This window comes from Dipodomys merriami, unplaced genomic scaffold (assembly GCF_024711535.1).
Source record: "Dipodomys merriami isolate MVZ:Mamm:240054 unplaced genomic scaffold, mDipMer1.0.p SCAF_26, whole genome shotgun sequence".
Taxonomy (NCBI): domain Eukaryota; kingdom Metazoa; phylum Chordata; class Mammalia; order Rodentia; family Heteromyidae; genus Dipodomys; species Dipodomys merriami.
Genome location: NW_027204048.1, coordinates 4266260 through 4292835, shown reverse-complemented (window position 1 = coordinate 4292835; position 26576 = coordinate 4266260). Strand labels below are relative to the sequence as shown.

General features: G+C 52.9%; 2 protein-coding genes across 11 annotated transcripts; one reads left to right on the top strand and one right to left on the bottom strand.

The window, feature by feature from the left end:
- Positions 1 to 1482: 1482 nt before the first annotated feature.
- Positions 1483 to 14542, top strand: Mettl27 (methyltransferase like 27). 10 transcript variants are annotated; one of them, XR_011375116.1, is made up of 7 exons: positions 1483 to 1736; positions 2046 to 2174; positions 2370 to 2505; positions 3001 to 3093; positions 11166 to 11372; positions 11463 to 12698; positions 13100 to 13764. XR_011375116.1 is itself a non-coding variant. In XM_070035539.1 (7 exons), exons 1-6 carry the CDS (start codon positions 1485 to 1487, stop codon positions 11251 to 11253), a joined length of 792 nt encoding a protein of 263 aa, XP_069891640.1. In that variant the 3' UTR covers positions 11254 to 11297; positions 11463 to 11533. The 10 variants fall into 10 exon arrangements, 3 of the variants coding, with proteins under 3 accessions (XP_069891640.1, XP_069891639.1, XP_069891638.1); XR_011375115.1 differs by having other exon boundaries at positions 11166 to 12469; positions 12584 to 12698; XR_011375118.1 differs by having other exon boundaries at positions 1484 to 1736; positions 11166 to 11297; positions 13100 to 13762.
- Positions 14543 to 22229: 7687 nt separating this feature from the next.
- On the bottom strand, positions 22230 to 23731 carry Cldn4 (claudin 4). The gene has a single exon (XM_070035536.1). The coding sequence runs from the start codon at positions 23499 to 23501 to the stop codon at positions 22872 to 22874; it is 630 nt and encodes a 209-aa protein (XP_069891637.1). The 5' UTR covers positions 23502 to 23731; the 3' UTR covers positions 22230 to 22871.
- Between the last annotated feature and the right edge of the window lie 2845 nt (positions 23732 to 26576).

Here is a 26576-nt window from a genome sequence, read left to right as displayed (position 1 = left end):
ATTTCAGTTCTAATCTTCACTATTTTTTCCCCAGAAGTACACAGAAATGATCAATGCATGTTTATCCTCACAGGATTATTTTCTTCCGTGGTAACTTTTATTAGCATGAGTTGTGCAAGGAGTTACACTGTGGTATTTCCACACACATAAACAATGTATCCAGATCAACTTTACTTCCTGGAGCATTCTCCCTAACCTCTCCGCATATCTGAAAACAAGTCTAACCAGGGTCATGGTTGGGTTTTCATATACGCAAATGAGTACCATGGGCCACCTTCACCCCCTTCACCTTCCCCACCCCCCTACCCTCTGGTACACGCCCCTCAACGGTGCCAACTCTCCTTTTCTTTTTTTGCCTGTCCTGGGGCTTGAACACAGGGCCTGGGTGCTGTCCCTGCACTTCTTTTTCTCAAAGCTAGCACTCTACCACTTGAGCCACAGCGCCACTTTCCTGCCTGAGCTGGCTTTGAACCACGATGCTCAGATCTCAGCCTCCTGAATAGCTGGGCTTACAGGCTGAGCCACTGGTGCCTGGCCCAAATAGCTTTCTTATGCTTGATTTCAAACCCAGGAAGGGATATTATATGAAATTAAAAAATGCAGAAGCAAAACCTAGCTGGACACAGTTGCACACACCTGTGATCCTAGAGGCCAGAGGCCCGACTCTAGGGGCTCTGATCTGGCTACTCATTCCATTAAGCCACACAAGGAGGCAGAAGGTGGCGAAGGGCAGACAGGAACTCCTCTACTGTGCAGCAGCCACAGGACGAGGCCCATCTTCCATCTTCCAGTCAGTCGCGAGCCTTACGCTTTTGTGGAGTCAGAAAGGACAGGGAGGCCGCGTGGTCACTGCACGGTCTGGACCTCGGAGCCTGGCTGACCCGCGTCTTGGTTCTGCTTCTGTGGCTTCCCGGGACACCGCTGTCTGCGCCCCCTCCTCGGCCCGGCCAGTGTCCCCTCGTAGGGCCCCCTGTCCTAGGGGCCCCGCTGTGCCTTTCCTCCTGGCATCTCGGTCCTCCAGATGTTCTGTCCAGTCCTGTCCTTCCTAGAGCTCAGGGGCCTGCAGGGCGCTGTCGCCCGGCTTTGTCACCCCAGCCTGGCGTCCTGCCCTTAAGCCACAGCGCCACTCCTGGCTCTCTGGTGGTTCACTGGAGAGGCTCAGGACTGTGCTCACGGACTGGGCTGGTTTCGAACCGCGATCCTTACAGAATGTGCAATAAAATGTGGCTAATTAAATTATGAAGACCAACTAAAAGTTCGAATCCAGTACCCACACTCGCCGGCCTGTTAACCAAGCACCCAGCACCCGGCTCTATAAAGAATTGTTAGCACAGTTGCAGAGACACTGAGAGGCTGAGAGGGGGAGGAGGGCAGGAGCCTTGGCTAGGGCCAGGGGGCGGGCTGCCTGTGCTCTCTTCTTACTGGTTGCTTTGTCTCAGCAGAAACCCAATCATCGTCCAGGAAGCGGGGGAGGGGGGTTGGAGATGTGGGCGCCTGCCCCGGGATCCGGGAGCTCTGGGCCTGCAGTGAGTTCGCGTGCGGAGCCGCCCGGCCCGGGTGTCAGGGAGAGGGGCGGATCCGCTGACCCAGCCTGCGGACCCGGGATGCCTGGGGAAGCCGTGACCCCGAGGATGGCCCCGGAGGAGGTGCGGGCCAGGGTGGAGGCCGCCCACGGCCTCACCGACCCGGCCCAAACACTCCACTTCTACGACCGCTGGGCTCAGGACTACGACCAGGTAACTGCAGGCCCCGCCCGGGGGCCCTGCGCCCCGCTCCCCATGCTGAGCCTGCCTGGAGCTGCAGGAGGGCCGCAGTCCCTGAGCTAAGGTGCCCTGCAGGCCGAGCTTGGGGGAGGGGGCGGGGCGGGGTCTATCGTCAACAGGATGCCCTCCCCCCCCCCCCAGTGCTAGAAGCCACCATACACCTGAATCTCTCCTCACTGTATCCCCACTAGCGCCAGATCTCCATCCACACCAGCTCAGCTAGCACAGGGACTCCCCAAACACTGGAGCATGCTGGGGTACATGCTCACCCTCTGATCCCAGGACGTGGCCGCCCTGCAGTACCGAGCCCCCCGCCTTGCAGTGGACTGTCTCATAAACACTTGTCCAGGCCTGGCTCCTGAGTCCCTGATCCTGGACGTGGCCTGCGGCACTGGCCTGGTAGCTTCCCAGGTGAGGGCTCCCCACATTCTCTGCCCATCCTCATCCAGCACCTCACTGACCACACATCCTTCTGGCCCTGACCCATTCCTGCCTCCTGTCTCTGGTTTATCTGCCAAGTCTGTTACCCTCCCAGGGCGCAGAGCCCCAGCTGCTGAAGGCAGGGCAGGGCCATCACTCCAGCCCCCCTCCCCCCCCACACCCCAGCTTCAGGCCCGAGGCTTCCTTCAGCTGCACGGGGTGGATGGCAGTCCAGAGATGCTCAAGCAGGCTCAAGCCCGTGGCCTCTACCAGAAGCTCAGCCTCTGCACCCTGGGCCAGGAGCCTCTGCCCAGCCCTGAAGGTACTTCCCTGCCCACCCCATCACCCCAAAGCCATCATTCACCATCACAAGAAGAGAGCCCCCACCACGCACCCATGGCTCACCCCTATAATCCCAGCTACTCAGGTGGCTGAGCTCTGAGGGTCACAGTTCAAAGCCAGCACAGGCAGGAAAGTCTGTAAGACTCTTTTTATCTCCAATGAACCACCAAAAAGTTGGAAGTAGAGCCGTGGCTCGAGTGGTAGAGTGTCAGCCTTGAGAGAAAAAGCTTAGGGACAGCACAGGCCCTGAGTTCAAGCCCCAGCACAGAAATGGAGAACCCCCTTCCCAGTCCAACCCTCCCCCTCACTTCTGTGAGCCCCTCTCCAGCATCTTACAGGAGCCCAGCTCTGGGTGTACTCTTGATACCTGTGTCTTGCAGAGACTGGTGACAGGCTTGTCCCTCTCCAGGACCCACCATGGGGTCCTGGCCTCTAGGGTGGTCTGAGGCCACACCCACCCCACTCTCCACCACAGGGACCTTCGATGCTGTTCTCATAGTGGGCGCCCTCAGCCACGGCCAAGTGCCCTGCACTGTGATACCAGAGCTCCTACGAGTCACCAAGCCAGGTGAGGAGTGGCCCCCTCTCCCATACCCTCCCCTTCCCCCAGACCCCTTCCCACTGTACCCACAGGCCAGGGAGGGCACCCAGCCCCAGCTGCCAGCCCAGGCCTCCACTCCACACACCTCCAGTGGAAGGGGGACTCAGGCTCTGAGCAGGGAGAAGGGTTCTGTAGCCTTTTGTCTCTGCCAGCTGCACCCCATCCACAGTCTTTGTCCCCACTCTTATCCCTGGGTCCCTTCCCACAGGACAGTGGTGACAGTTGGGTGAATCATGTCCCCAAGCCTTTGTTTCAGCTTGTACGGCTTCTAGAAGTAGAGATTTCTTCTCTTCAACACCCTTGTCTTCTAACTCAGAGGTGGCCTTGAGGATTCTCTCTCCTGAATTTGAAATGGGAATTTAGACTCACTCCCTGTCTTCAGGAGTCCCCCTTAGAGCCTGACATCCCCATATACCAGATAAAACGCCGCCATGGCCGGGCTGGTGCTCAGGCAAGACATGGTGCTCCCACCTCTAACCCCAGCTGCTCAGCAGGCTGAGATCTGAGGATTGCAGTTTGAAGCCAGTGCGAGCAGGAAAGTCCATGAGACTCTTATCTCCAGTAAACCACCAAAAATGCCAAAACTGGAGCTGTGGTTCAAGTGGCAGAGCAGAGGAGCTCAGGGACAATTCCCAGACCCTCAGTTCAAGCCCCAGAACTGACGCGGGAAGCGGGGAGGTGGGGAGGGGAACAGCATTTGAATACACTGCCAGCCACCTTCAGGATGCCCCCTGAGCTTTGGTTAAAGAACTGGGGTAGAGGAGGCAGGTGGAACCACCCTAAGGCCCTGGCATGGCCAGGTGACCACAATGTCAGTCTCTGTCTCTGGAAGAACTCCAGGAAAGTTGTTCAAACTTGAGGGAGCAGAAATGAGCAGGTCACTGTTGGCTGGCAGGAGGATTGCTGTTTGGCTATTCTCTCTGGGGACAGTTTGTCTTTGGTCACAAGATGTTTGCTGTTGTTGGAGCCCGGGGTGATTGCTAAGTAGCTGCAGGAGCGAAGGGTGCACAGTGGAAGCTGGGCAGAGTTCATCCATGGGGCCAACAAAGGCAGGTTCTAGGCGACTCTCTGCTCAGGGGCAGGGGTGCTGACTGGGAGAGGCTGCACCCTGAATGCTTGGCGCTCCAGCCCAGAAGCCCTTTCTATCCTGACATCTCCCTGGCCGGCCCTGATGTGGCTGTGCCTGTGCAGGTCTGGACAGGCTTTGTCTTCCTAGAGCCGAGGAGGTCATCAGATGCTGGCATGTCCTGCTGGCCTGGGGGAAGAGAAACAAGCTTTGGGCTCAGAAAGGCTAGAAATTCCCACTGGGCCCAGTACCAGCCTGTGATTGGTAGGCCTCTCAGCCAATCAGAACCCTGGCCATCTGCTCACATGGGATGGGGAAATTGAGTCTTAGAGACATGCAGGGTCTCTTGCCCAAGGTTCAGTGTCCACGGGCTTATTTCCTGTGTATGGAAACACAGCCCTGTCCTCCAGCAGAATGCATGAACAGCCAGCCACTCCCTGGTGAGGTGCGCCTGGAATCCCAGTACTGGGGAAGCTGAGGCAGAGCATCAAGGGTTCAGGGCTAGCTTGGGCTAGAGAAAGGGGGAAAAACGTTTCGGTATATGCCAGGCGCTGGTGGCTCATGCCTGTAATCCTAGCTACTCAGGTGGCTGAGACTCAGGTGGCTGAGATGTGAGGATCATGGCTCAAAGCCAATCTGGGCAGGAAAGTCTGTGAGACTAATCTCCAGTAAACCTCCAGAAAACCAGAAGCGGCCTGTGGCTCAAGTGGTAGAGCGGTAGCCTTGAGCTGAAGAGCTAAGAGACAGTGCCCAGACCCAGAGTTCAAGCCCCATGACTGACAATAAATAAATAAATATTCTCAGTATATAGGCTGTTTGGGCTTTGAAGGGTATGTAGGAGTTAATCAAGCTGAAGAAACCAAACAGAATTTTTTTCTTGGAGAGTTTCAGGAACCTGAAGGTGGGGTGGACATGGGAGTGGGAAGGGACGACCCTCCCCAGCAGGCTGGGCCTGGAACGGGAGCCCTGCACTGACCCAGCATCCCTGTGCCTCCCCTGCTTCCAGGCGGGCTGGTGTGCCTGACCACCAGGACCAATCCATCTAACCTTCCCTACAAGGAGGCGCTGGAGGCCTCCCTGGACCAGCTGGAGCGGGCTGGGGCATGGGAATGCCTGGTAGCCCAGCCAGTAGACCACTGGGAGCTGGCCACATCCGAGCGGGAGGTGGCTCCCAGAGCCCTGGCCCAGGATGGCTTCATTTCTGGCATCATCTACCTATACCGGAAGGCCCACCCCCAGCCTTCTGCTGACCTCTGACCCTCCACCTGATCTGGCCATCCTCACGGGTTACCCCACCCCTGGCTGGCAAAGGCTCCCCCTATTAAATGCATCCCCAGGGGATGAAAACCCCCCAGTTTTGTTGGTTCTTGTCTCCAGGATGAGGGTATCCTTGACCCCCATCCAGCACACCAATCCCTAAAGCCTTGTGTTTGGCAAAAGAGGGTATGCGCATGTGTGGGTGAGGGTGTGCATGCCCGACCTTGGGCTTGAACTCAGGTCCTATGCCCTAGCCCAGCACTTGAGCCACAGCTCCACTTCCAGCTTGTTGTTGGTTAATTGGAGATGAGAGTCTCATGGACTTTCCTGCCCAGGCTGGCTTCAATAGCCATGATCCTCAGATCTCAGCTTCCTGAGCAGCTAGGATTACAGGCATGAGCCACCAGTGCCTGGCTCAAAAGAGTTTTAAAGGTGGCCAAATGTGGGGAGAGTATCCCCATATTGGCTCTTAGAGCTGAGATGATTGACGTCAGAAGTAGAGTTTTAGCTGTTGTGATGTCATTGGTCCATGAGAGGATGAGGAGGCAGACACAGTAAGGTGAGTTGGAAGCTGCACGGAGCACGCATATAGCATCGCACTATTTATTCAACTATGTTTATTCAAACACGTCAAGTTTTCCAGTATTAATCCACACCAATAACTAACTTTTATACCTAAATTTACTGATCACGTCCCACATCCAGGGAGCTCATGTGGCATGTCACTTGGTCTGGAGGTGAAGGAGTCCATCTAGGGGCTGCTCTGGATCGCTGGAGGGGGTAGCGGCCACCCTGGCAAGGCGCTCCAGTGGAGGGTTGGTCCCACATGGAGTTGACTTGCTCAGGGAGGTCGTCTCACTGGGTCTCCGCTGCCCTGGGTTTTTATGTTTTAGGCTGGGCTTCTTTGCTTCTGGCCATGTCTGGTTATCGCTGCAGGTTCTGCTTCAGCTGGTTGCCTTGGAAACATCTTTGGCTCCCTAGGTGTGTACTTATCTCTGTATTCCATAGTTTTGGGGTTTGTTTTGTTTTTGTTTTTGTTTTCTATTGGTTGTGAGGCCTGAACTCTGCGCCTGGGCACTGTCCCTCAGCTCCTCAGCTCCAGGCTAGCTAGTTCTCTACCACTTGAGCCACAGTGCCACTTCCGACTTTTTCTGCTTATCTGGTGCTGAGGAATCGAACCCAGGGCCTCATGCATGCAAGGCAAGCACTTTTCCACTGAGCCACCTTCCCAGCCCCTCTATAGTTTTTTTTTTAATACGTGAGTACATTTCCTATCAAGTATTGTTAACCCCTGCTTTGTTTTTCCCCTACCATCCCTTTCCCCAAATCTGCCCCTCCCCGCCAAGTTGTAAAGTTGGTTTTCAACATAGTGTCTTGTACCTCTCATTGTTACAATGGGTCAACCTGTATCCTTGTTTCAGCATTTTGTTATTTCCCTTCCCCTCCCCATATTAGAAAAATGTATATACAAGATGCAGGGTACCAGAATCAAATACAGTGAAAATGGCTTATACTATGGGGGAAGGACATACAAAAGAAACAAAAAAAGTCACATAGTACATTTTAAGTACATTAAAAACAACAGCAAGAACAATAAAATAACTTGTGTCCCTATCTTGGGGTTAATTTTGAACATACAAAAGAAACAAAAAAAAATCACATAGTACATTTTAAGTACATTAAAAACAACAGCAAGAAAAATAAAACCTCTTGGGTCCCTATCTTGGAGTTAATTTTGTTTAACATCACCTTTATGTTCCTTTTGATCTTTTCTGCTTGTCTGGTAAGATTATCCTAGATATATACTAGTTATTACAAATAAGGGAAACCATGAGACCTATGTTTCTTACTTAATATAATTTTTTCCAAGTCATTCCATTTCCTAACAAATGGAGAGGTATCATTTTTTCTGATGGAGATGTAGAATTCCATCATATATACACCCCACATTTTCTTGATCCATTCATCTACATTCATCATCTGGGTTGGTTCCATATCTTAGCTATGGTGTATATTCCATATTTCAGTTTAATATTTCATACTACTTCACAGCACACATACACTCAATATATCCCTATTCAATAACACACTATGTTAGTATTCCATAATGTTCACTATATCATCCATTCACCCACTCCAGGACAGGAGTGGGAGTGTCCAAAAGATCTCTCTTCCGGTCACAACCTCACAGGACAAGGAAGAAATGAAGGCAGAAGTGAGAAAGACACCAGGAAAGAAAACAGAAAGAGTTGTATGTCCAGGGATGAGGCCAGGTTGGTTGGACACAGGTAGAAGGTTGGACAAGACAGGACACGGGGCATGGAGATGGCATTAGCTGTCCATGCCTAAGTCAGTGCTGACAACCAGCTGAGCAATCCTAGCTCCTGTGCATGCAGGCATGCTCCAGCCAGGCCTCACCGTTCAGGTCTCCAGGAAGTGGTGCTTGCAGCCTCTTCTGAGACAGAAGCTGGGGCAGTGGTAGTAACCCATTTGCCTGAGCCTTGGTGATGCTTTTTCTGTCTGCTAGATGGGACTTGGTGCGTCTTTACCCCAGAGGCCTGTCCACCAGGCCGCCTACAACATCTCAGATAGTCCTCAGAATGAGAGATGGGAGGTAAGGCAGATAGGAAGGAGAGAGGAAACCAGGAGAGACAGAGCCACCCCAAACCACAGCTTTTCTGGACTGGGTCTTAGTGGTCAGTACCCGGTCCATGATGTAGAAGTCCGGTGTGGAGGCCAGGCTATCTTGAGGGGAGGGACACACAGACTTGAGCACCAGGAGGTTCCAGTGAGTTTGACACCCAGCACCGTGGCCATCTGCAGAGTTGAGACATGGGACTGAATTATGGGAGAGCATGGGCAGGTCTGTGGCACAAGGGCCTGATCTCTGAGTCTCACTCATTTGCATCTGCCTGTGGTGCAGAGGAACTTGTGGCCAAGAGGTCAAGTGGCATTTGGTTTCGTGTCCCTGCTCTCCTTGCAATCGTCCCCTGGCAAGGGAGTGCCTCAGTGATATGTGCCACTTCCTGTCCTAGGTGAGACGGGGACTTAGGAGCCTGAACAGCTGATCAAGGGGATCCACATGGATCAGAGCCTCGGGGTCATGGGAGTCTCTGGGGGACACAGAGTCATGTCCAGGGTCACATGGAGGGGGAGGTGTGTTTATGACCCCATGTGTATAGAGATCTCCCTGAAGATGGATGCCACTGCCCCCAGGTCTGCCAGGGGACAATGGGCTGGGGGATTGGGGTCACACTGGCCAGTGGTACTAATGGGCTACACCTCAACAAGCCTGAACAAGGGACTCTGAAGAGGTGTGGTCAGAAGGGCTCAAGTGAAGAGCTGTGGAGATGACATCACAATGGCTCAGAAGACTTAGAACCCTGGTCCCTCCAGGCACCTACAGCCCACACAAGCCGTGGATCATGTCTATTGAGAAGATGTTTGGAGGCTCACCTCTTGAGTGAAGGGCAGAGAGGAGGCTTGGGGCATGACTGTCCACGCTGGGTGCGCCCTGGCCTCTGCCGCCGTCTCTGGAGATTGTTCTGGAGGACTTCCCAGGTGACATGGGGGGTTGGAGGGCAGGAAACCATTGGCCAGCCCAACACTCCTATGTCCCTGCTCCTCACTGGCTCTCCCTGCTATGAGACAAAGTGCATGGACAAGGCCTGCGGGTCAGAGTTCCTTGCGGCAGGCACACTGGAGAAGCAGGTGGAGCGCTTGGTGCCTGCCCAGTTGATCAGGGACTCCATCTTCATTCACACCTCCTTCAATACTTACAAGAGGTTTGCAGATACCCAGCAGGTCCTGGACCTGCTTTTCACAAGGTGAGCGCCAACTCGAATGAGATAGGATTCCTCAGCTGCACTGGGAGCCCTGGGAATGGAACCTGGTGAGTGGGGTGCCTACAGAAACTCACTTATTGGCAGTTGCCAGTGCCTGGGGAATCACACGTGGAGGTTGTGGGCTGGACCAGGCCAGGCTGGCGCGGTGCAGTGTCTGCTCTAGAGCTGTGGGTTCTCTGTAACTCTGTTTCCCTGAGGCCTCAGACCATGCAGTGTCTTTAGCAAGAGGGAAGCCGAGTCTTTCTGGGAAGAGGGTCCCAACCTAGATGTAGACAGAGCAGGGATGGCTGGGGGCAGAGAGAAGGTACCGCGACTCCTAAGCTGACCAGGCCAGGAGCTGTTCATCCTCTTCCATGGCAGATAAGAAGTTGCTACAATGGAAGGGCTGATTTCCAGGCAATGAGTGGAGTGGAGTGAGAAGAGCTGGAATGTGCTGACTCTCCTGGGCTGGCCAGTGATGCTCAAATCCTCAACAGGTTCAGGACTTGTGAAGTCTCTACAGAATCCTCTGGACAGACTTGACACTCTTACCTATTCCAGTGAGGATGTCCCTTGGGACCAGCTCTGGGAGTGAGTGGGCTTTGGTCTCCAGAGAGGGTGCATGTTTCTGGGGTGGTAACAGGTGTGTGTGTGCACACGTGCATGCTGGGGGTGGAGGGAGGCTGGGCCAACTCAGGAGCCCTCAACTCTTGTGCTTGTCACTAGAACCTTGGGTGCAGGGTTTCATCTGCAGCAGGAGGAAGACAGGCTGGGAGTCGAGGCAGGGGCCCAGGGCTGAGCCCTGTGAGAATCCATCTTCACCACTGCCCATGCCATGCAGGCTTGCCCAGCTCACCCTGAAATCCAGAGTAGGCCTGGGTCAGAGCCCCTGAGATGCTGCTAGGAAGGAGCGTCAGTGAGAACTGGTAGAATGGTGTGGAGGGAGGCAGGCCTGTGGGGTTCCTGGGGAGTGAGGCAGCAGATCTCCCAAGAAGGTGTCCTAGAACCCTATGCATGCCAGGCGAGACAGCAAGCCTTCTTGGATTCTAGCATCTAGAGGCTCAGGGGGAGAGAGAGAGAGAGGAGAAGACAGTGGGACAGAGGGAGAAGAAGAGGACAAAGCTGCTCCCAGCATTTGGTCATGGATTGCTGCTTGGAGTTTCTCTGCAGGCCTGCCCTGGGTTGGCTTGAACTGGGGATACAACCAAAAGGTGCTTGGGTTGTGCTGGTCTCTACAAGGGCAGCCACCATCACAGGGGTGTGAAGGAGATCACAGGAATGCTGGCCTTTCTTCAGACTCTACTTCCCGCCCATCTGCCCCTAGTGCCATCTCGTGACTCCTAGGCACCTGGCTGGACCACTATCCAGAGGATTTCTTTTTTTTTGGGGGGGGGGTCCGGTCATGGGGCCTGAACTCTGGGCCTGGGCGCTGTCCCTCAGCTCTTCAGCTCAAGGCTAGCGCTCTACCACTTGAGCCACAGCGCCACTTCCGGCTTTTTTCTTTTTGCTTATGTGGTGCTGAGGAATCGAACCCAGGACTTTGAGCATGCAAGGCGAGTGCTCTACCACTGAGCCACCTTCCCAGCCCCTCCAGAGGATTTCTTGGAACCCCCACAGCATCTCTGCCTCCAGCAGCTCCTGGCTCACCTGAGGCTCCATATGCATGGCTCTTTCCTGGAGCACTAAGTCTCCCATTTCCTGGCTCAGTGGGGAATCCAGGAACCCAGCCAGGGTGAGGCTATGGGTGCAGAGCCTGAGACTGAAACACAGCCCCTCCCCCCCACACACACGGACTTCCAAGACCTGCCTCACAGGCTGGGGCACCCATCAGTGTCAGTGTCCACAGTTGCTGTCCCTCCAGTTCAGGGCCTGCATCTCCCTGTCATCTCCAGGTACTGCCGGGATAACCTTGATGACCAGCAGCCCAGCCTTCCCTTCAGCCTCCAGCACAAGCAACAGCCAGACAGAGTTGTGGCGTAGGAGTGGGCGGCGGCAGCTTTCACATGTCTCTATACAACAAGCAGGTAGGACATGCCTGTTTGATCAGAGTGATCCTGTGGGAGCACACAGGAGCGGGGAGCGTCTACAAAGACATTGTGGTGAGTTGGACAGCAGGAAGCTCCCCTGGAGGCCTCAGGCAGGCAGAGCTCTGTGGCATTCTGCATGTCCTTTTCTGTGCCCTCCTCAAGGTGACCTTCTGGTGGGAAGTGGTGTGAAGAACACAACATGCTGGAGGCAGTGGGAAGTGCTCAGTGCTTCACCTGACCACAGGCCAGGAGGGAAAGAGGGAGGGAGGGGGCAGTGTGTCCAGTCCCTAGGCAAGAATCTCAATCAAACCACACACTGGGGCCCCTGAGGAGCCCTGAGGGGAAGAAACGGGGATTAGGGAGGTGAAGTCCGGCACTGTGGAAGGCTGAGTCCAACTATGACCTCTTTGATTTTCCCTGGAGGAAGGAAGATCTGGAAGCTGATGTTTGGAGCCGAGGTTTAGCCTTGAAGGAAGTGGATTTCCTGGGAGAGAATGGGTTGTCTCTGACACGGGGAGAGGAGGCTGCTGAGTAGGCTGCAATCCCAATGAAATGGTGGTTGGCCAAAGCGGGCCAAAGCCACGTGGTGGCCTCAGAGTTAATCAGGAAGGTGGGAGTCTGGGTGGTGTTCATCCTGGACACAACAGAATCTGTTCCCAAGTGAACTGGCCCAGTTCAAGAGAAGCCTCTTTCCTCTTCAAAGCCCTCAAGTGTGCTGGAGTCATGCTTCCTCATGGAGAGTCTATGACACTTCATCCTGCTCAGCCCCTTCCTGGCTACCAGCCACAATGGCTGTCACTAGTAGCCATCTGGGAGGCTGTGTCCTCCTGTTGCTCTTCTCAGAGCCACAGGGGAGCGGGATAAGGGTGGGGGCTGTGTCTCCCATCACTTCATCCTCTAGCCCAGAGCAGGCCTGGCTGGTAGGAGGCTCTGGGCCCTGGACTCTGGGCTTCCTCCCTCTCGGTTTGGGCGAATGTCTGTTGTAAGTCCTTTGTCCATTTACATTGGTTCTGTTAGCCTGTAGCCACAAGAGGTGAACGGCATCCAGGCTGGAAGGAAGTAGCACACTGCTGAGAAGAGAGCTAGGAAGAGTTCTGGACAAGACCCATCCTACCTCCCAGAGACCACACCTAGGAAGGAAGAGTTGAAATATCCGCATTGCACCATGGGTGATTCCTCTGCTGAGCACTGAGAGGGCTCCACAGGATCCTTGGCTACTGATGTGTGGGAAGGGAGGCATACTAGGCACTGGCCTGGATGGTTTCTTTCCTGTTCTGACCCAGGTGACCAACCAGGATAAGATGCGGGATGTCATCCTCAAGGCTATGAACAAATACTTGCTGCACGGGTACAAGCCAGAAAACCTGGAGCTTGTGCAGATGGTCTCAGAAGATCAAAGTAAGTCAGAAGCAGACAGCCAGGGAAAAGGCAGAAGAGGGAGGGTGGACATGGGCACAGCTGGGCAGGAGCAGCAGCAGAAGGTAGCCATTAGACATGAAGCCCCAAGTAGGCACTGGATGCGTCAGGCGTCATCACTGCCCAAGTGGCTGCTGGACATGCCTGCCCCTGCACTGCCCTGCCACGCCCTATATAGTCTACCAGAAGAGGGAAGAGACAGTGCAGGGAGACCATCAGTGTGGAAAGCAGAGGTGCAGCTGCTATGGGACAGGGTGGCGGCAGCCCTCAGTAGAAGGCACTTTCAAATGGGAAGCATGGCTTCAGAGAGAACCTCACACTGAGGTGTAGCCCAGTGGAAAAGGACTTGCCTAGCATCCAGGAAACCCTTGTTTTCTCCCCAGATCATTGAAGAAAGATGCCCTTCCAATGCTCAAGTATCCAATCTTAGTCCACCAAATGTCATATGATCAATCCATGCAAGTGGCAGAAAAGCACACTTTCAGGAGCGCAGTCAGTGATGTGGAAAGCTGATTCAAAACAGAATCAAGTCCAGGTGCAGGCCCAGAGAAAGATCTCAGAGACCATGGGATGTTCTAGATATGTTCCTCTTCACAATTAGTGGAGAGTACCCAACGTCTTAGGAAGATGACAGACGGATTGACAGAGACCCAGAGAGACAGTAGTTGGGATATATAGACAGAAAGAAAGAGACAGACAGGAAGAGAGACAGACAAAAGGACAGAGAGAAAGAGAGGTCATGTGATTTTGGACCACCAGATTACTGTGCATAGTGTCGCTGCTCTGTTCTTTATACTGGGATGAAGGCCCCATCAGGTTTTTTGCCTGGATAATCAGCATAGATTGCCACTTTCCTGTCATCAAGCCTATGCTAGTTCCTGCCCATGTAATTGTAACCCCTCTGTACAGTATATTCACAAATAAAATAAAATAAATTTTTAAAAAAAGCCTATGCTAGCTTCCTGCACCCTTCTTGCATAGTGGCATGGGTTCCCTTCTTCCAGGAAAGGAATTCAGAGACCTAGAGAGGCTAAGGAATGTGAATGAGAAACTAGAATGTGGGCAGGGGTTGAGTGCAGTTGACTTAGTAGACAGGAGACTTGTGGCCAGAGGAGACTAGGGAGAAAGAGGAGCTGACAAGAAAGGCTCAGGGCTCACCAGGTTGGAGGATGCTGGAATGCATGCTGTGCAGGGGGCCTGAGTCTAGGCCCACCCTGTGGTGGTGCTTGGAGTCCTCCTTGTTCTCAGTAGGACAGTGCTTCCAGGAGGTGCTGTGCATTCTGGAAAGCCAACTGTGCCTGGACATCTGATCATCAAGACTGCAGTGAGGGCAGGAGGGGAATCCCTTGTGCTATGTCCAGGTGGAGCTGGCATGAGCTGGACTCCCAAGTTCTTTCCTGAGCACGACAAGATAGATTTCCACAGATTCAGTTCCCAGGCAGGGCTCTCAGAGCCTTGGAGCTCTTGGAGCTGGACTGCAGGGATGGCAGCATCCTGGCTCAAAGCTGGTCTATAGGAGCTTCTCAAATGTTTGGTGTGTCCCAGTCCCCATCAGTACTGCTGACTAGCTCTCTCCCTCTTCCATCAGAGCTAAGGTTTCCTGATGACGCAGACATGTTTTCCCCTTGGGAAAACATGATTTTGTGCTCCAGGAGAGGACCTCCCTCCAGAAGGCCAAGATCAAGCTTGGAGCCGGCTTCACCCCTCTCCCCAGGAAGAGAAAGGGACAAAACATCTAAGAATGACATCTAAGAATGTCTCCCCCAAAAAATCTCAAAGGTATTCCCCAATGAAGTGTAAAGTAAGCCACAAAATAAAACCTTTGAGACAGATTTTTAAAGAAAGTATTTCATGTCATTTATTGTTAGTACTATTATTTTGTCTTCAGGATACATTAATATCTTTTATTTTCATTTGTTTCAATGATGTTAAGCCATGAAATTTTTTGGGGGGGTCCAGTCGTGGGGCCTGAACTCTGGGCCTGGGCGCTGTCCCTCAGCTCTTCAGCTCAAGGCTAGTGCTCTACCACTTGAGCCACAGTGCCACTTCCGGCTTTTTCTTTTTGCTTATGTGGTGCTGAGGAATCGAACCCAGGACCTTAGACATGCAAGGCAAGTGCTCTACCACTGAGCCACCTTCCCAGCCCCAAAGCCATGAAATGTTTCTGTCTGAATATTTATAAATTAAATTGTCAAGATCATGGACACACCCCTCTGAAAACCAATTTTTGTGTATTGAGGGGTGGTATGGTCCCGACTGGGAGTCCATGGCACATGGATATTGATGCACTGACTTCACTTACTGTAATAAATGTGTTTATGTAGCAACTTAGTCTAGCAATAAGTATATATTATATCTACAGAAAATTTTATTTAAATGCACAGGTTTTGCATTTCATTATTGTTAGAGAAAATTAGACTCAGGAAAGGTTTATTGCCAGTAAGAGGACCAGCAAGACCCCATCTCTGGGATTTGGGGGAATCTCGCTGCCTTATATGTTCATAGCTATCCCAACAGGGTGCTCTCTCAGGGAAAGGGGGGTAGGGGCTGATCATTTGCTGCCTTTACTACATGGGCCTAGTGTTGTCTAGGGAAAGAGCATGTTAACCATGAGGGGGAAGGCTTCTGGGCTAACAATTATACAATGGTAAATGGGCTTTATTACATGTATACTTCTTTTCCGTCTATATAGCAATGCCTTAGACATTTATATGCACCTAAGGGTATTTGTTCTAGCAGTTTCTTCAAGTTAATAAACGTTACTAAAAAAAGAAAAAAAAAAAGTCTCCCTTTGCTCTGGCTGGCAGGGGGCTAAGCCCAGGCCACACCCTCCCCTACATCAACCTCCAATCCAAAAACACTCAGAATCTTTCCTCCACATCCCCTCCTGATGTCAGGACCACAGTGGCTCTGTGGGTCAGGCCACCAGCCACCTTCGTTGGATGCTTAATCTAGGACACACTCCGGATCTTTTATGTACAATGTCCTCTGAGGTCAAGATGACAGTGGCAATGTGGCCCAGGCCACACATCACCTTTGCTTGACCTCCCATCCAGCACATACTCATAGTCCTATAAAATCCTTGCCTAATGTCAGAATGACAGTTGCCATGTGGCCCAGGCCACCCTCCCCCCTTCCGTTCACCTCAAATCTAGGATGCAGGAAGGATCACTTATGCACAATGTTCTACTTGTATCAGAATGATGTCTGGCACTACATACACTGCCATGCAGGGACTCCCTCAATGCTTTGAGTGTCCTCTGTACTTCTCTATATAGTAGCTGATATCTCGATAGAGCCATGGGCATGGCACTCTCACCTGCCCCTGGCTCTGCCCTCTCTATTATGATCTGACTTTTCCACTGTGATGCAGGTCTCTGCACCCTTTCCTGTGAGTTCCTTCTCTCCTCTCTAGGTTGTCTTCCTGTTGAGAGAATTTGAGCTCTGACCTTCCCTTCCCTACTCTTCAGCTATTCCAGCCTTTGTCAGGGTGCACCAGAGTTTCTCATGAGGGTTGATGGAGAGGCAGTGTGTGATGCCCACCCAAAATCCCAGGGCTCCAAAGGTCCTAGAGGAAAAAGCCTCTGCTAAGCCTCACTCCTCACCCCTCCACTAAGTGCAGACAGAGCCATGTGCTTCAAAGCCATGACAGATGATTCACCATTCTACTCAGAGACACTGGGCACTGGAGACCATAGGAAATTTCAATTATTTCAAGTGTGGATTATTTACCTGTTTACATTGTATATGAATGCATATTGGAAAGGAAAATATTTACTTATAGGGATGAAGATGAGTGTAAAACACATGTTAGCCTTGACTCAATATCATATGAAAATTCTGTTTCTACTGGAGTTTAGTCATTGTGGTTTTCTTCCTGAATCTTGAGTGTGAATGAGACACTCTCATTTTCACACTGGGTGTGGCAAAGGAACTTTACAGGATGATAGTGGACTTTAGGCAGAAGTAGGGAATGAATACCACCACCCTTGTCCACCCAATGAAGGGAGAGAATGTTCACCCTCCTCAGAGCAGTGAGTGCTCATTCCACTTTCTCTAAATAGTCTAAACAAGCTAAGCAAATCACAATGGCCACCCAAATGGTAGAGGAGGAATTGTCAAGTCCAGGCCTAGCCAGGGATGTACCCGGCACCCTTAGGGCTGGCCAGGGAGGTGGGTGGTTCTGAGAATCCACAGCTTGTAGCCTCTGCAAGGAGATCAGACTTAGTCACCAGGGGAGGGCTTCATGCAGGAAGATGCTGCTACTGATGCTGCCTGTACTGCTGCTAACATGTCAGAATTGAGGAATTGTTTCCCAATGCTAGTAAGAGAGAGGGAGCCAGGCACAGGAGGCTCAGGCCTGTAATCCTAGCTACTCAGGAAGCCCAGATCTGAGGACTGTGGTTTAAAGCCAGCCCCGGCAGGAAAGTCCCTAAGACTCTTATCTCCAGTTGATTAAATGGAAACCAGAAGTGGTGCTGGGACTTAAACCAGCGAAGTGCTAGCCTTGAACGTAAGAGCTCGGGGACGGGTGCCCAGGCCCCAAGTTCATGCCCCACGAACAACCAAAAGGAGAAGAGGGGGGGAGGAGAAAGAGGAGGACAAGAAGGAAAAGGAAGAGGAGGAGGAAGAGGAGGAGGAAGAGGAGGAAGAGGAGGTCCATGGAGGGCTGGCCATATTCAGAAACCTGCCAGTGACAAGTTCTGGATTTGATAAACAGGTTTCATCCATGAAGTTCTTGACTTTGTGCACAGAAACAACATGGCAGCCTTTCTTGCCTCTTAGTAGATAAGGAAAAGACTAGCCACACAGTTGAAGGTGCAGGGAAAAAGCAAACCAGAAACCTAAATACCCCTTAGCACATAAAATAGACTCAAGTCTCAGTCATAATAGGACAAAATGGCCAAGTCCAAAGTTTTGCAAACAAGGATCTGTGTTCCTTGCTCATTCCAGTGAGCACAGTTTGGCCTCCATCAGTCTATGAAGGATCTGTCAGGACTCCATCCACATCCATGTTACAGACGCACTTATCCTGTTCTTGGGAAGGTCCAGGCCAGGGATTTCAACAAGGGACACACCTCCACACTGGACACTCAGACATAGCCATGCTCAGCTGCTGCTTCTAGAAGAACAAGTGGGTGGAAACAGCAACTCCTTCTGCAGGGGTCTGCTTCAACGAGGGAGAATCCACATGGAGAATAATGCCACGTAGTTAGGGAGGACGACAAGGATATCAATGTCAAGGAAGATACCCTTTCTGTAAACATCCAGAAAGATGGATCCCCTGCTGGCCCTAAATGGTGCTAGGGCTGACCCACTCAGCTGTCCTCCTGATGTCCAGCTGCATTTTCCTTGTACTGGACCTAGGGCTTGAACTCATACCTGGGCATTGTCCCTGTGCTTATGTGTCTTAGGCTAGTGCTCTACCAGCTTTTGGGTTCACTGGTGATCAGAGTCTCAAGATCATCCTGCCTGGGGTGGCTTTGACCAACGGCCTTTTGAGTAGCTAAGATAAAAGAGCCCTCCCCCCTCCCCCGCCATGTGGCTTCTAGCCACCTGTTTCTGGAGCTCCTTGAGAAGTCATGGGACTTGGAGTTGTGCAGTCAACAATGAGGCCAGCATGGCCCATGAAGGTGTTCCATGTCCTGAACCCACTGCGCACTGTGACTTTGTCCTGACAGAGTGATCCTCACCAAAGAGTCAAACATCAGGCCTGGAACCAACTCCACACATTGCAATGGCAGAAGGTCTGGAGATTGTCAAGGGCGGCTGCTCAGCTATACCCAGCACCTATCAGCGAGAGAACTGATTGTCAGGGTCTCACTGCCTAGTGGACTGAGGATAGAAAGTAGAAGGCTGCAGTCTACACTCGGGTTCACCTGAGCCTCACCTGTCACTGGCACGGGCCTAGACATGAACGCGCCTGAGTGGGCCACTGGTGAACAAGATGCCTTCTGAGATATGGGTCTGGACATCTCACTGACATTAGGGCAGCAATGTGCACCCCCATCCAGCAGAGGAAGCAGCACCCTCAGGTGGGATTCCCAGAGCCTCACTTTCCTTAGGAGGAGTCGGCTCCGCTTGAGCTCTGATTGCATACCACCATGTGTAGTGCTTGGGGTAAAGCAGGGAGGAGAGGATGTCCAGAAGACTGTTTCCCACAGGTGTCCTGACCAATGAGCAAATAAAGGAGAAGAGAGATGACCCCAGTTCTTTAGGCACAGCGGTCTTGAGTGTTAAGTGTGACCACAAGAGGGTTGTGTCCGATGGTGTCTACAGAGTGTGCAAAGGGAGTGTGGCCACTTTCCTGTGTTGTTTGGGATCCAGGCTGTCCCCTAACCACCTGCAGGTGAGAAGCCCATCTCCCCATACCAGGCCCTCTGTGTCCATGTGCAAACAGAAGGCTGCCCACCTGTGCCAAGCACGCAGACAGCATCACACTTAGACTGCTTCATTCAATTTACTCAAACGCTTCAAATTTTCCAGTATTAATCTACACCAGTAAGTAACTCTTATGCCTAATTCTACTGAGCACGCCCCGCATCCAGGGAGCTCATGTGGCATGTCACTTGGTCCAGGGTGTCTTCCAAGCTGCTCCGGATCGCTGGAGGGAGTTGCGGCCACCCTGGGGAGGCGCTCCAGTGGAGGATCGGTCTGACCTGGAGTTGACTTGCTCAGGGAGGTCGTCTCACTGGGTCTCCGCTGCCCTGGGTTTTTATGTTTTAGATTGGGCTGCTTTGCTTTTGGCCATGTCGGGTTATCACTGCAGGTTCTGCTTCAGCTGGTTGCCTTGGAAACATCTTTGGCTCCCTGGGTGTATACTTATCTCTGTATTCCATAGTTTTAACTCCTAATTTCACAGCTTAATATTTCATGCTATTTCACAACACACATATACTCAGTATATTCCCTATTCAGTAATACACTATGTCAATATTCCATAATGATCACCACAGAAGCCAACCTGGGTTACATTGGGAGAACCTGTCTCAAAAAAAAAAAAAAAAAAGCCAAGCACCAGGGACTCGCGCATGTAATCTTGCTTAGCTACTGTTAGCGAACTGAGCTCCTTTCCCATAGCTTAGTACACCCCACAGCTTAGCATGCTCCCTTCCTAGACAACGCGTAGGCCCACGTAGTAAAGGCAGTAAATAATCAACTTCTAACCCCCTTTACCTTGGGATGGCCTCCTCTGGGGCAGCTACTACCATAGAAGGCAGCAAGAACCCCTTAGTGTGACTTTCAGGTCTGAGCAGCTACAGGACCTTATCTACTACTTGGGTAGCAGCCATAAATCCTAGTCTGCCATGATGAGGCCCCTGGCCCACATGTCTACACCAGGGTCTCCACTTCCCAGCCCCTTCTAGCCCCTCCTAAACCTCCTAGGTTATATAGGTCACCTCAGATAATAGTTGGTGTTTCTTCTTACTGCTCTCTTGTGAGAAGGGGTCTTGCCGGCCTCGTTTCCCAGCAATAAACCTTTCTTTGTTCTCTGTACCTGGATGTCTGCATGGTTCTCTGGCAAAGTCTAATAATCTAGCAGCTACTCAGAGGGCTGAGATCTGAGGATTGTGGCTCAAAGCCAGCCCAGGCAGGAAAATCAGTGAGACTCTTATTTCCAATAAACTACTCAGAAAGAAGCCAGAAACAATGCTGTGGCTCAAGTGGTAGAGCACTAGTGTTGAGCAAAAGAAGCCCAGGGACAGTGCCCAGGCCCTGAGTTCAAGCCTCAGGACTGGAAAAAATAAAACAACCACAACAGAAAGGATCATGTGTGGGACACTTGTGGGCAGGTTTGGTCAGGCTGGAGCCATACAAGGCTGTCTCCAAATCCCTAACAAAAATATTGAAACTTGGGGCTGGGAAGGTGGCTCAGCGGTAGAGTGCTTGCCTTGCCTGCATGAGGGTTTGTCTCCTCAGCACCACAGAAACAGAAAAGGCTAGAAGTCGCGCTGTGGCTCAAGTGGTAGAATGCTAGCCTTGAGCTGAAGAGTTCAGGGATAGCACCCAGGCCCAGAGTTCAAGCCCCATGACCAACAAAAAATAAAAAATAAAAACTGAATCCTCAAGCAGTCCCGCCTTCTCTGATATGTCAACTACATGGATGCCAAGCCAGCCCATACTCATTCCCACTGAGGAGGGCAAGACCGGTTTCCCCTCTGTTTGAAAAGAAAGAATGTAATCCTGGCCAGGCTCAGCCACACCTATAATTCCTGCAGTCAGGTGGGTAGGTGAGATTGGGGGGGCGTCAGGTTTAAGGCCAGCTGGAGCCACCTAATGAGACCCTATCTTAGCTACTCAGAAGGCTGAAATCTGAGGATCATGGTTCAAAACCAGCAGGGGCAGGAAAGTCTATGAGACTCTTATCTCTAATAAACCACCAGAAAACCAGAAGTGGAGCTGTGGCTCAAATGGTAGAATGCTACTCTTGAACTGAACAGCTGAGGGACAGTGTCCAGGCCCAGAGTTCAAGCCCCATGACTGACCAAAAAAAAAAAAAGAAAGAAAGAGAAGGGCTTGGGAGACATGGTTCAGTTAGCAGAGGGCTAGCCAGTGAGCAGAATCGGCAGGTAAGGAGTTAAGTCCTCATCTCAGACTAAGGAAAAGAAGGAAAGAGTGCTCTCTGTTGTTGGTTTGGTTTTTGTTTTTGTTTTTGTCCGTTGTGGGGCCTGAACTCTGGGCCTGGACACTGTCCCTCAGCTCTTCAGCTCAAGGCTAGCACGGTACTACAGCACCACTTCTGGCTTTTTCTGCTTATGTGGTGCTGAGGAATCGAACCCAGGGCCTCATGCATGCGAGGCAAGCGCTCCACCACTGAGTTACCTTCCCAGCCCTCTCTGTTTTCTTTGTTGTTGTTGTTTCTTTTTTATTTTCTTTCTTTTTTTTTTTCCTGTTTGCTTGTTTGTTTGCCAGTCCTGGAACTTGAACTCAGGGCCTGGGCACTGTCCCTGAGCTTTTTTTTTTGCTTAAGGCTAGCTGTCACTTGAGCCACAGCACCACTTCCAGCTTGCTCTGTTTATGTGGTATTGAGGAATCAAATCCAGGGCTTCATGCATGCTAGGCAAGCTCTTTACCACTAAGCCACATTCCCAGCCCCTGGTTTTTAACCAGGAATCTGGAGACCTCGAATTACAGGTGTAAACCACCAGTGCCTGGTGGATTTCTAAATTTTGAAGCCAGGGATTGGTGGTTCACACCGTAATCTCAACTATTCAGAAGGCTGAGACCTGAGGATCATGGTTTAAAGCCAGCCTGGGCAGGAAAGTCTCCTCTAAACTACCAAAAAAGCTAGAAACAGAGCTGTAGTTCAAGTAGTAGAGCACTAGCTTTGAGCAAAAGAAGCTCAGGGATAGTGTCCAGGCCCTGAGCTCAAGCCCCAGGCCATATGCTCTCTCTTTCACACACACACACACACATACACACACACAACACACATCTGGTCACAGTAGACCCTGATGGGCCCCCTCCCCGCACCCAGCCCTGCCCGGCTCATGCTCAGAATCACAACAAAGCTTCCGTGCATATTTCCCATTTATTGTAGAAAATAATAATTAAAGTGATAAACAGATCTTAAATTACAAACAAATGAACGAGAAGTCAGAGAGCAGGGTGAGTCTCAGACTCCCTGGGAGCGCAAAGCACCCCCCACCTTCCACCTGCTGGCCAGTATCCTTAAGACAAAGAGGATTGTGGGGTGGGGGGCAATCTCCAGGCATGGGGGTCCTGCCGAGGGGCTGAGCCACAGGGCAGCAAGGCAGGGCAGCTTTCCTCGCCTTGCCCTAGCCAGCACTTCCCAGACCAGTTTTTACTCTCAAACCTGTCCATCCACTCAGGCTCCATTCCTAGGGCAGGTGGGTGGGTGAGGCCTAGGTCACCGTCACCATCCGGAGCCCAGATCCACACCCAGCACCCTGAGGCCGGCTAGGTGTGCCCAGGTCCCTCCAGCAAAAAAAGAAAAGAAAAGCTGGAATTACCATCCAGGCAGAGTGTCCAGCTGAGGTTGAGAGCTCAAGGTGGCCTTGGGAGATGTCCCCAGGCCTCAGTCACAGCTTTCCACAGCCAGGGGCCCAGGCCAGGGCCATCTTGAGGTGACTGCTGAGCTCATCAGTCCAAGCAAATGCCAAGTGACAGAGGGGACAGCGGGGTGGCGGTGCCTCACACATAGTTGCTGGCCGGGGCGGAGCGGGCGGCCGAGTACTTGGCTGAGTAGGGCTTGTCCTGCCGGGGCGGGCAGCTGCAGCACAGAAGGGCCCCCCCAAGCAACAGTAGCCCTGACGCTGCCCAGCCGATGTACAGAGATGCTCCCATCTCCCGCTTCTGCCCTGATGCCACCAGGGGGTTGTAGAAGTCTCGGATGATGTTGTGCGCCGTCCAGGAAATGGGCACGATGACCAGGAGGCAGGCCAGCAGGAACACCACTCCTGACACGATCATGATCTTGGCTTTGGTGGTCTCGTCTTCCACGCAGTTGGTACATTTGCCCCCCACGACCGACAGCAGCAGAGCTAGGGCGGCCACAATGATGCTGATGACGATGAGCGCACGGGCCGCCTGCAGGTCCTGCGGCAGCGCCAGCAGCGAGTCGTACACCTTGCACTGCATCTGCCCGGTGCTCTGCACCACGCAGTTCATCCACAGTCCTTCCCAGCTGGTCTGCGCTGTGACAATGTTGCTGCCGATGAAGGCCGTCACGCGCCACATGGGCAGTGCGCAGCTCAGGATGGCGCCCAGCCAGCCCAGCACGGCCAGGGCAATGCCTAGCATCTGCAGCCCCATGGAGGCCATGGCTCAGTGTCCGGAGGATGGAGAATGGCCAGAGGTAGGAGACCTCACTCTGCAAGCTGTACAATCCCAAAGGGCCACAGAAAGCCTCTTCTTGTGTGGCTCAAAGACACTGCTGAACCCTCAAGGCTGAGCCCCAAAAGAATCAGGTGTGAGAGTAGCAAGTGCAAGCGGACAGGTTGCTCCCAGTCAACCAGCTCACCTCAGATCGCCGCTGATCTGATGGGAGGCTTCCCGTGGGTTGGATATATGGCTGACTGGGCGGGCGCCAAAGGAGGAGTTTCAGCCCTCCCGCCCTCCCATGACCAGTTCTTCTGGATTCCTGAGCCCTAGCCAACAGTCATGGAAAGGCCCCAGCCCTGGGCCCCTGAGTCACCAGCTAGTATCAGAGGAAACTGTCCCCTGCCCTCTCCCCCAGCCCACCAGGCACAAGCTGAGGTCAGCCTAGAGACTGACACTGACTCATCAACCACCCTAGGACACCTGGGCTCCCGCCCCAGGGAGGGGAGGGGCAGTAGCCTAGCCCAGCTAGGTTCACAGCCCGGACATCACACTGGGGTCTCCCATACCCCCCAAAGCTCCCACATGGAAAGAAAGGATGGGGGCCCCTGGGAGGGGGGGGATCAGAGGGTGAAGTCGATCTGGGAAGCTGAGAAGAAAACATCTGGACGATTGTCTTGGTGACTTTCATCAAGGCAATTAGCATGGTTATCTCTGGCATCTTTCCTGGCATTGAGGAGGCCATTTGGGAAAACACGGAACTGGGATGGGGCTCTTGGGTCCAGCTCCAGGTGGAAATCCCCCACATCCCAGGGGAGATGGCCTTGGAGTTACCCACGTGTGTGTGTATGTGTGTGTGAGGGCGTGCGCGCATGTGCACACGTGTGCCAATATTGGGGCTTGAACTCAGGACCTTGGCCCTGTCCCTTGGCTTTTTCAGTTGAGGCTAAAGCTCTACCACTCCAGCCACAGCTCCATTTTCAGCTATTAGCTTGTTGATTGAAAAGTCTAACAAACTTTCCTGCCTGGGCTGGCTTCAAACCACAAACCTTTATCTCAGTCTCGTGAGTATCTGAGATTACAGGTGTGAGCCACTGGTGCCTGGTGAGACAAGCACTTTCACTCCGCCAGGGAAGGGGACATGGAAGCCCCCTGCCTCCTCCTTTGGGGGCTGAGTCCGCAGAGCCAGAAGTAAGTGGAAGAAATTAAGCCACAACTAGGCCCTGTAAATGGTGTTTACTCTGGAGATAGAGATACGGGGTGAAGATGGGTTGGGTACAAAGTCTCCAGAGCCTTGGAGGGAAGATAGGATAGGACCCAGGAGCTGGGCAGTGCGGGGTCCCGCCCGGCACACCCCCAGGGGGCGCTGTGTCCTTATACTACAGAAACACCAAACAACTCAGAGTACCTTGCTTGGGGTCCCCAGGGCGATGGATGGGAGAAAGGGCTCTGTGGGAGGAAGTGAGGGGACATTCCTCTTTTCAGGAAGGAATCTTGATCCTCCAGAGCCTGGCAAGCCAGCAGGCAGAGACTGGGCTTTTCCAAAGATGCTGAGCAGATGGAGAGGCCAGGCAGAGGCGGGAGGGACGGAAGAACTGGGGGCCAGGCCCTGACTGCCCTTGGCATGTGGGAGACATGAGGCTTCTCCAGCAGGGCAGGACAGAAAGGCCCACTCTGGCCTCAGCCACCCTCACCCATCCTCCCTACATGCATGGAGGCTCCTAGCGTGCGGGAGGTGTGTGTACACAGGAGATGCTCTGTGTGGACCAAGGCCACACATCCTGCTTCCCTGCTAGCTGGGCCTCTGCCCCTCCCCCAGCCCCCCCACCCCCACACACGGGCTTTCTACCTTGGCCTTACAAGGCTCTGAGCTGAAGCTCACCTGCCAGGGCCTGTGGCCCCAGGTAAACACAACCTGACGGACAGGAAGCACTTTCCTTCCTCACCTCACCCCCACCTCCCAGACTGTACACAGGGCAGGGCCTCCTCCTGCTGCCTCAGCACCAGGAGGTAAACTGAGGCCCAGAGAGAGGCAGGGGCTCACTCCCAGCGGGTAGGTGGGTCTGACCCAGGCTTCCCTTCCCCTCACTCCCACCCAGGAAGCTCTGTAACAAGCTTTATAGATCCAGCTGGGAGCTGGCCAGGTGGCGGGGGGGGGGGGGGAGGGCTCCCCCACTTCCTGCCATTGTGCCCCCCCCTTCCTGGGCCACAGCCAAATGGCACTTGGGGAAGCAGGAGTGGAGGAGGGGCTGCCCAGCCCTAGAACTTTCTACCTGTGCCCAAGGGGAAGTGACAAAGAAGCTGTCCACACCTGTGGGGCCAGCCAAGCAGATCAGGGCAGTGTGGGAGAGGGCAGGGGCTGGGGACAGTGGGCAGGTGGGTGGGAAGGGGCAGGTAGGGCTGGGGGGAGGAGGCAAGGTGGGTAGGAGCTGCTGTCAGGGAAACATGGAGCCCAGAGGCACAGACTGGTTTGGTTGGTGCCAAGAGACAGGTGCCTTTGCCCAGCCACCCACCACAGGAGAAACACCTGCCTGGCCAGGCACCTCCGCTCCAGCTCCCTGAGCCCCAGGGTGGGGAAGACAGGGAAAGCTGTCTCCAGCTCTCTGTCAGCCACTCCCAATGCTTAGAAAAGCTGGGCTGCTGGCTGGGCTGCTGGCAGTACCTCTGCCACTTCTGCATTCTAGTCCCTCGGTGTACCCAACACTTATCTTGTGTAGTTTATGTCCCTGGTATTGTATTAACTGAGTCCCATGTGCTAATGCACACCTGTCATCTCAGCACTCCAGTGGCTGAGGCAGGGGGATTGAGAGGTCCTCAGCTAAATAGCGAGGCCCTGTCTCAAAAGAAAATTAATACTACTACTAATAAATATAATAATAAAACAGCAAAATATTCATGGCTCATGCTTGTTGTGATCCTAGCTACTCAGGAGGCAGAGATTGGAGGATTGGGGATGGTAGCCAGACAGGACAGAAAAGTCCATGGGATTCCATCTTCAAAATAACCAGCAGAAAGCCAGGCTTGAGGGCTAGAGGTGTGGCTCAAGTGGTAGAGCACCAGCCAAACAAGCGTGAGGTT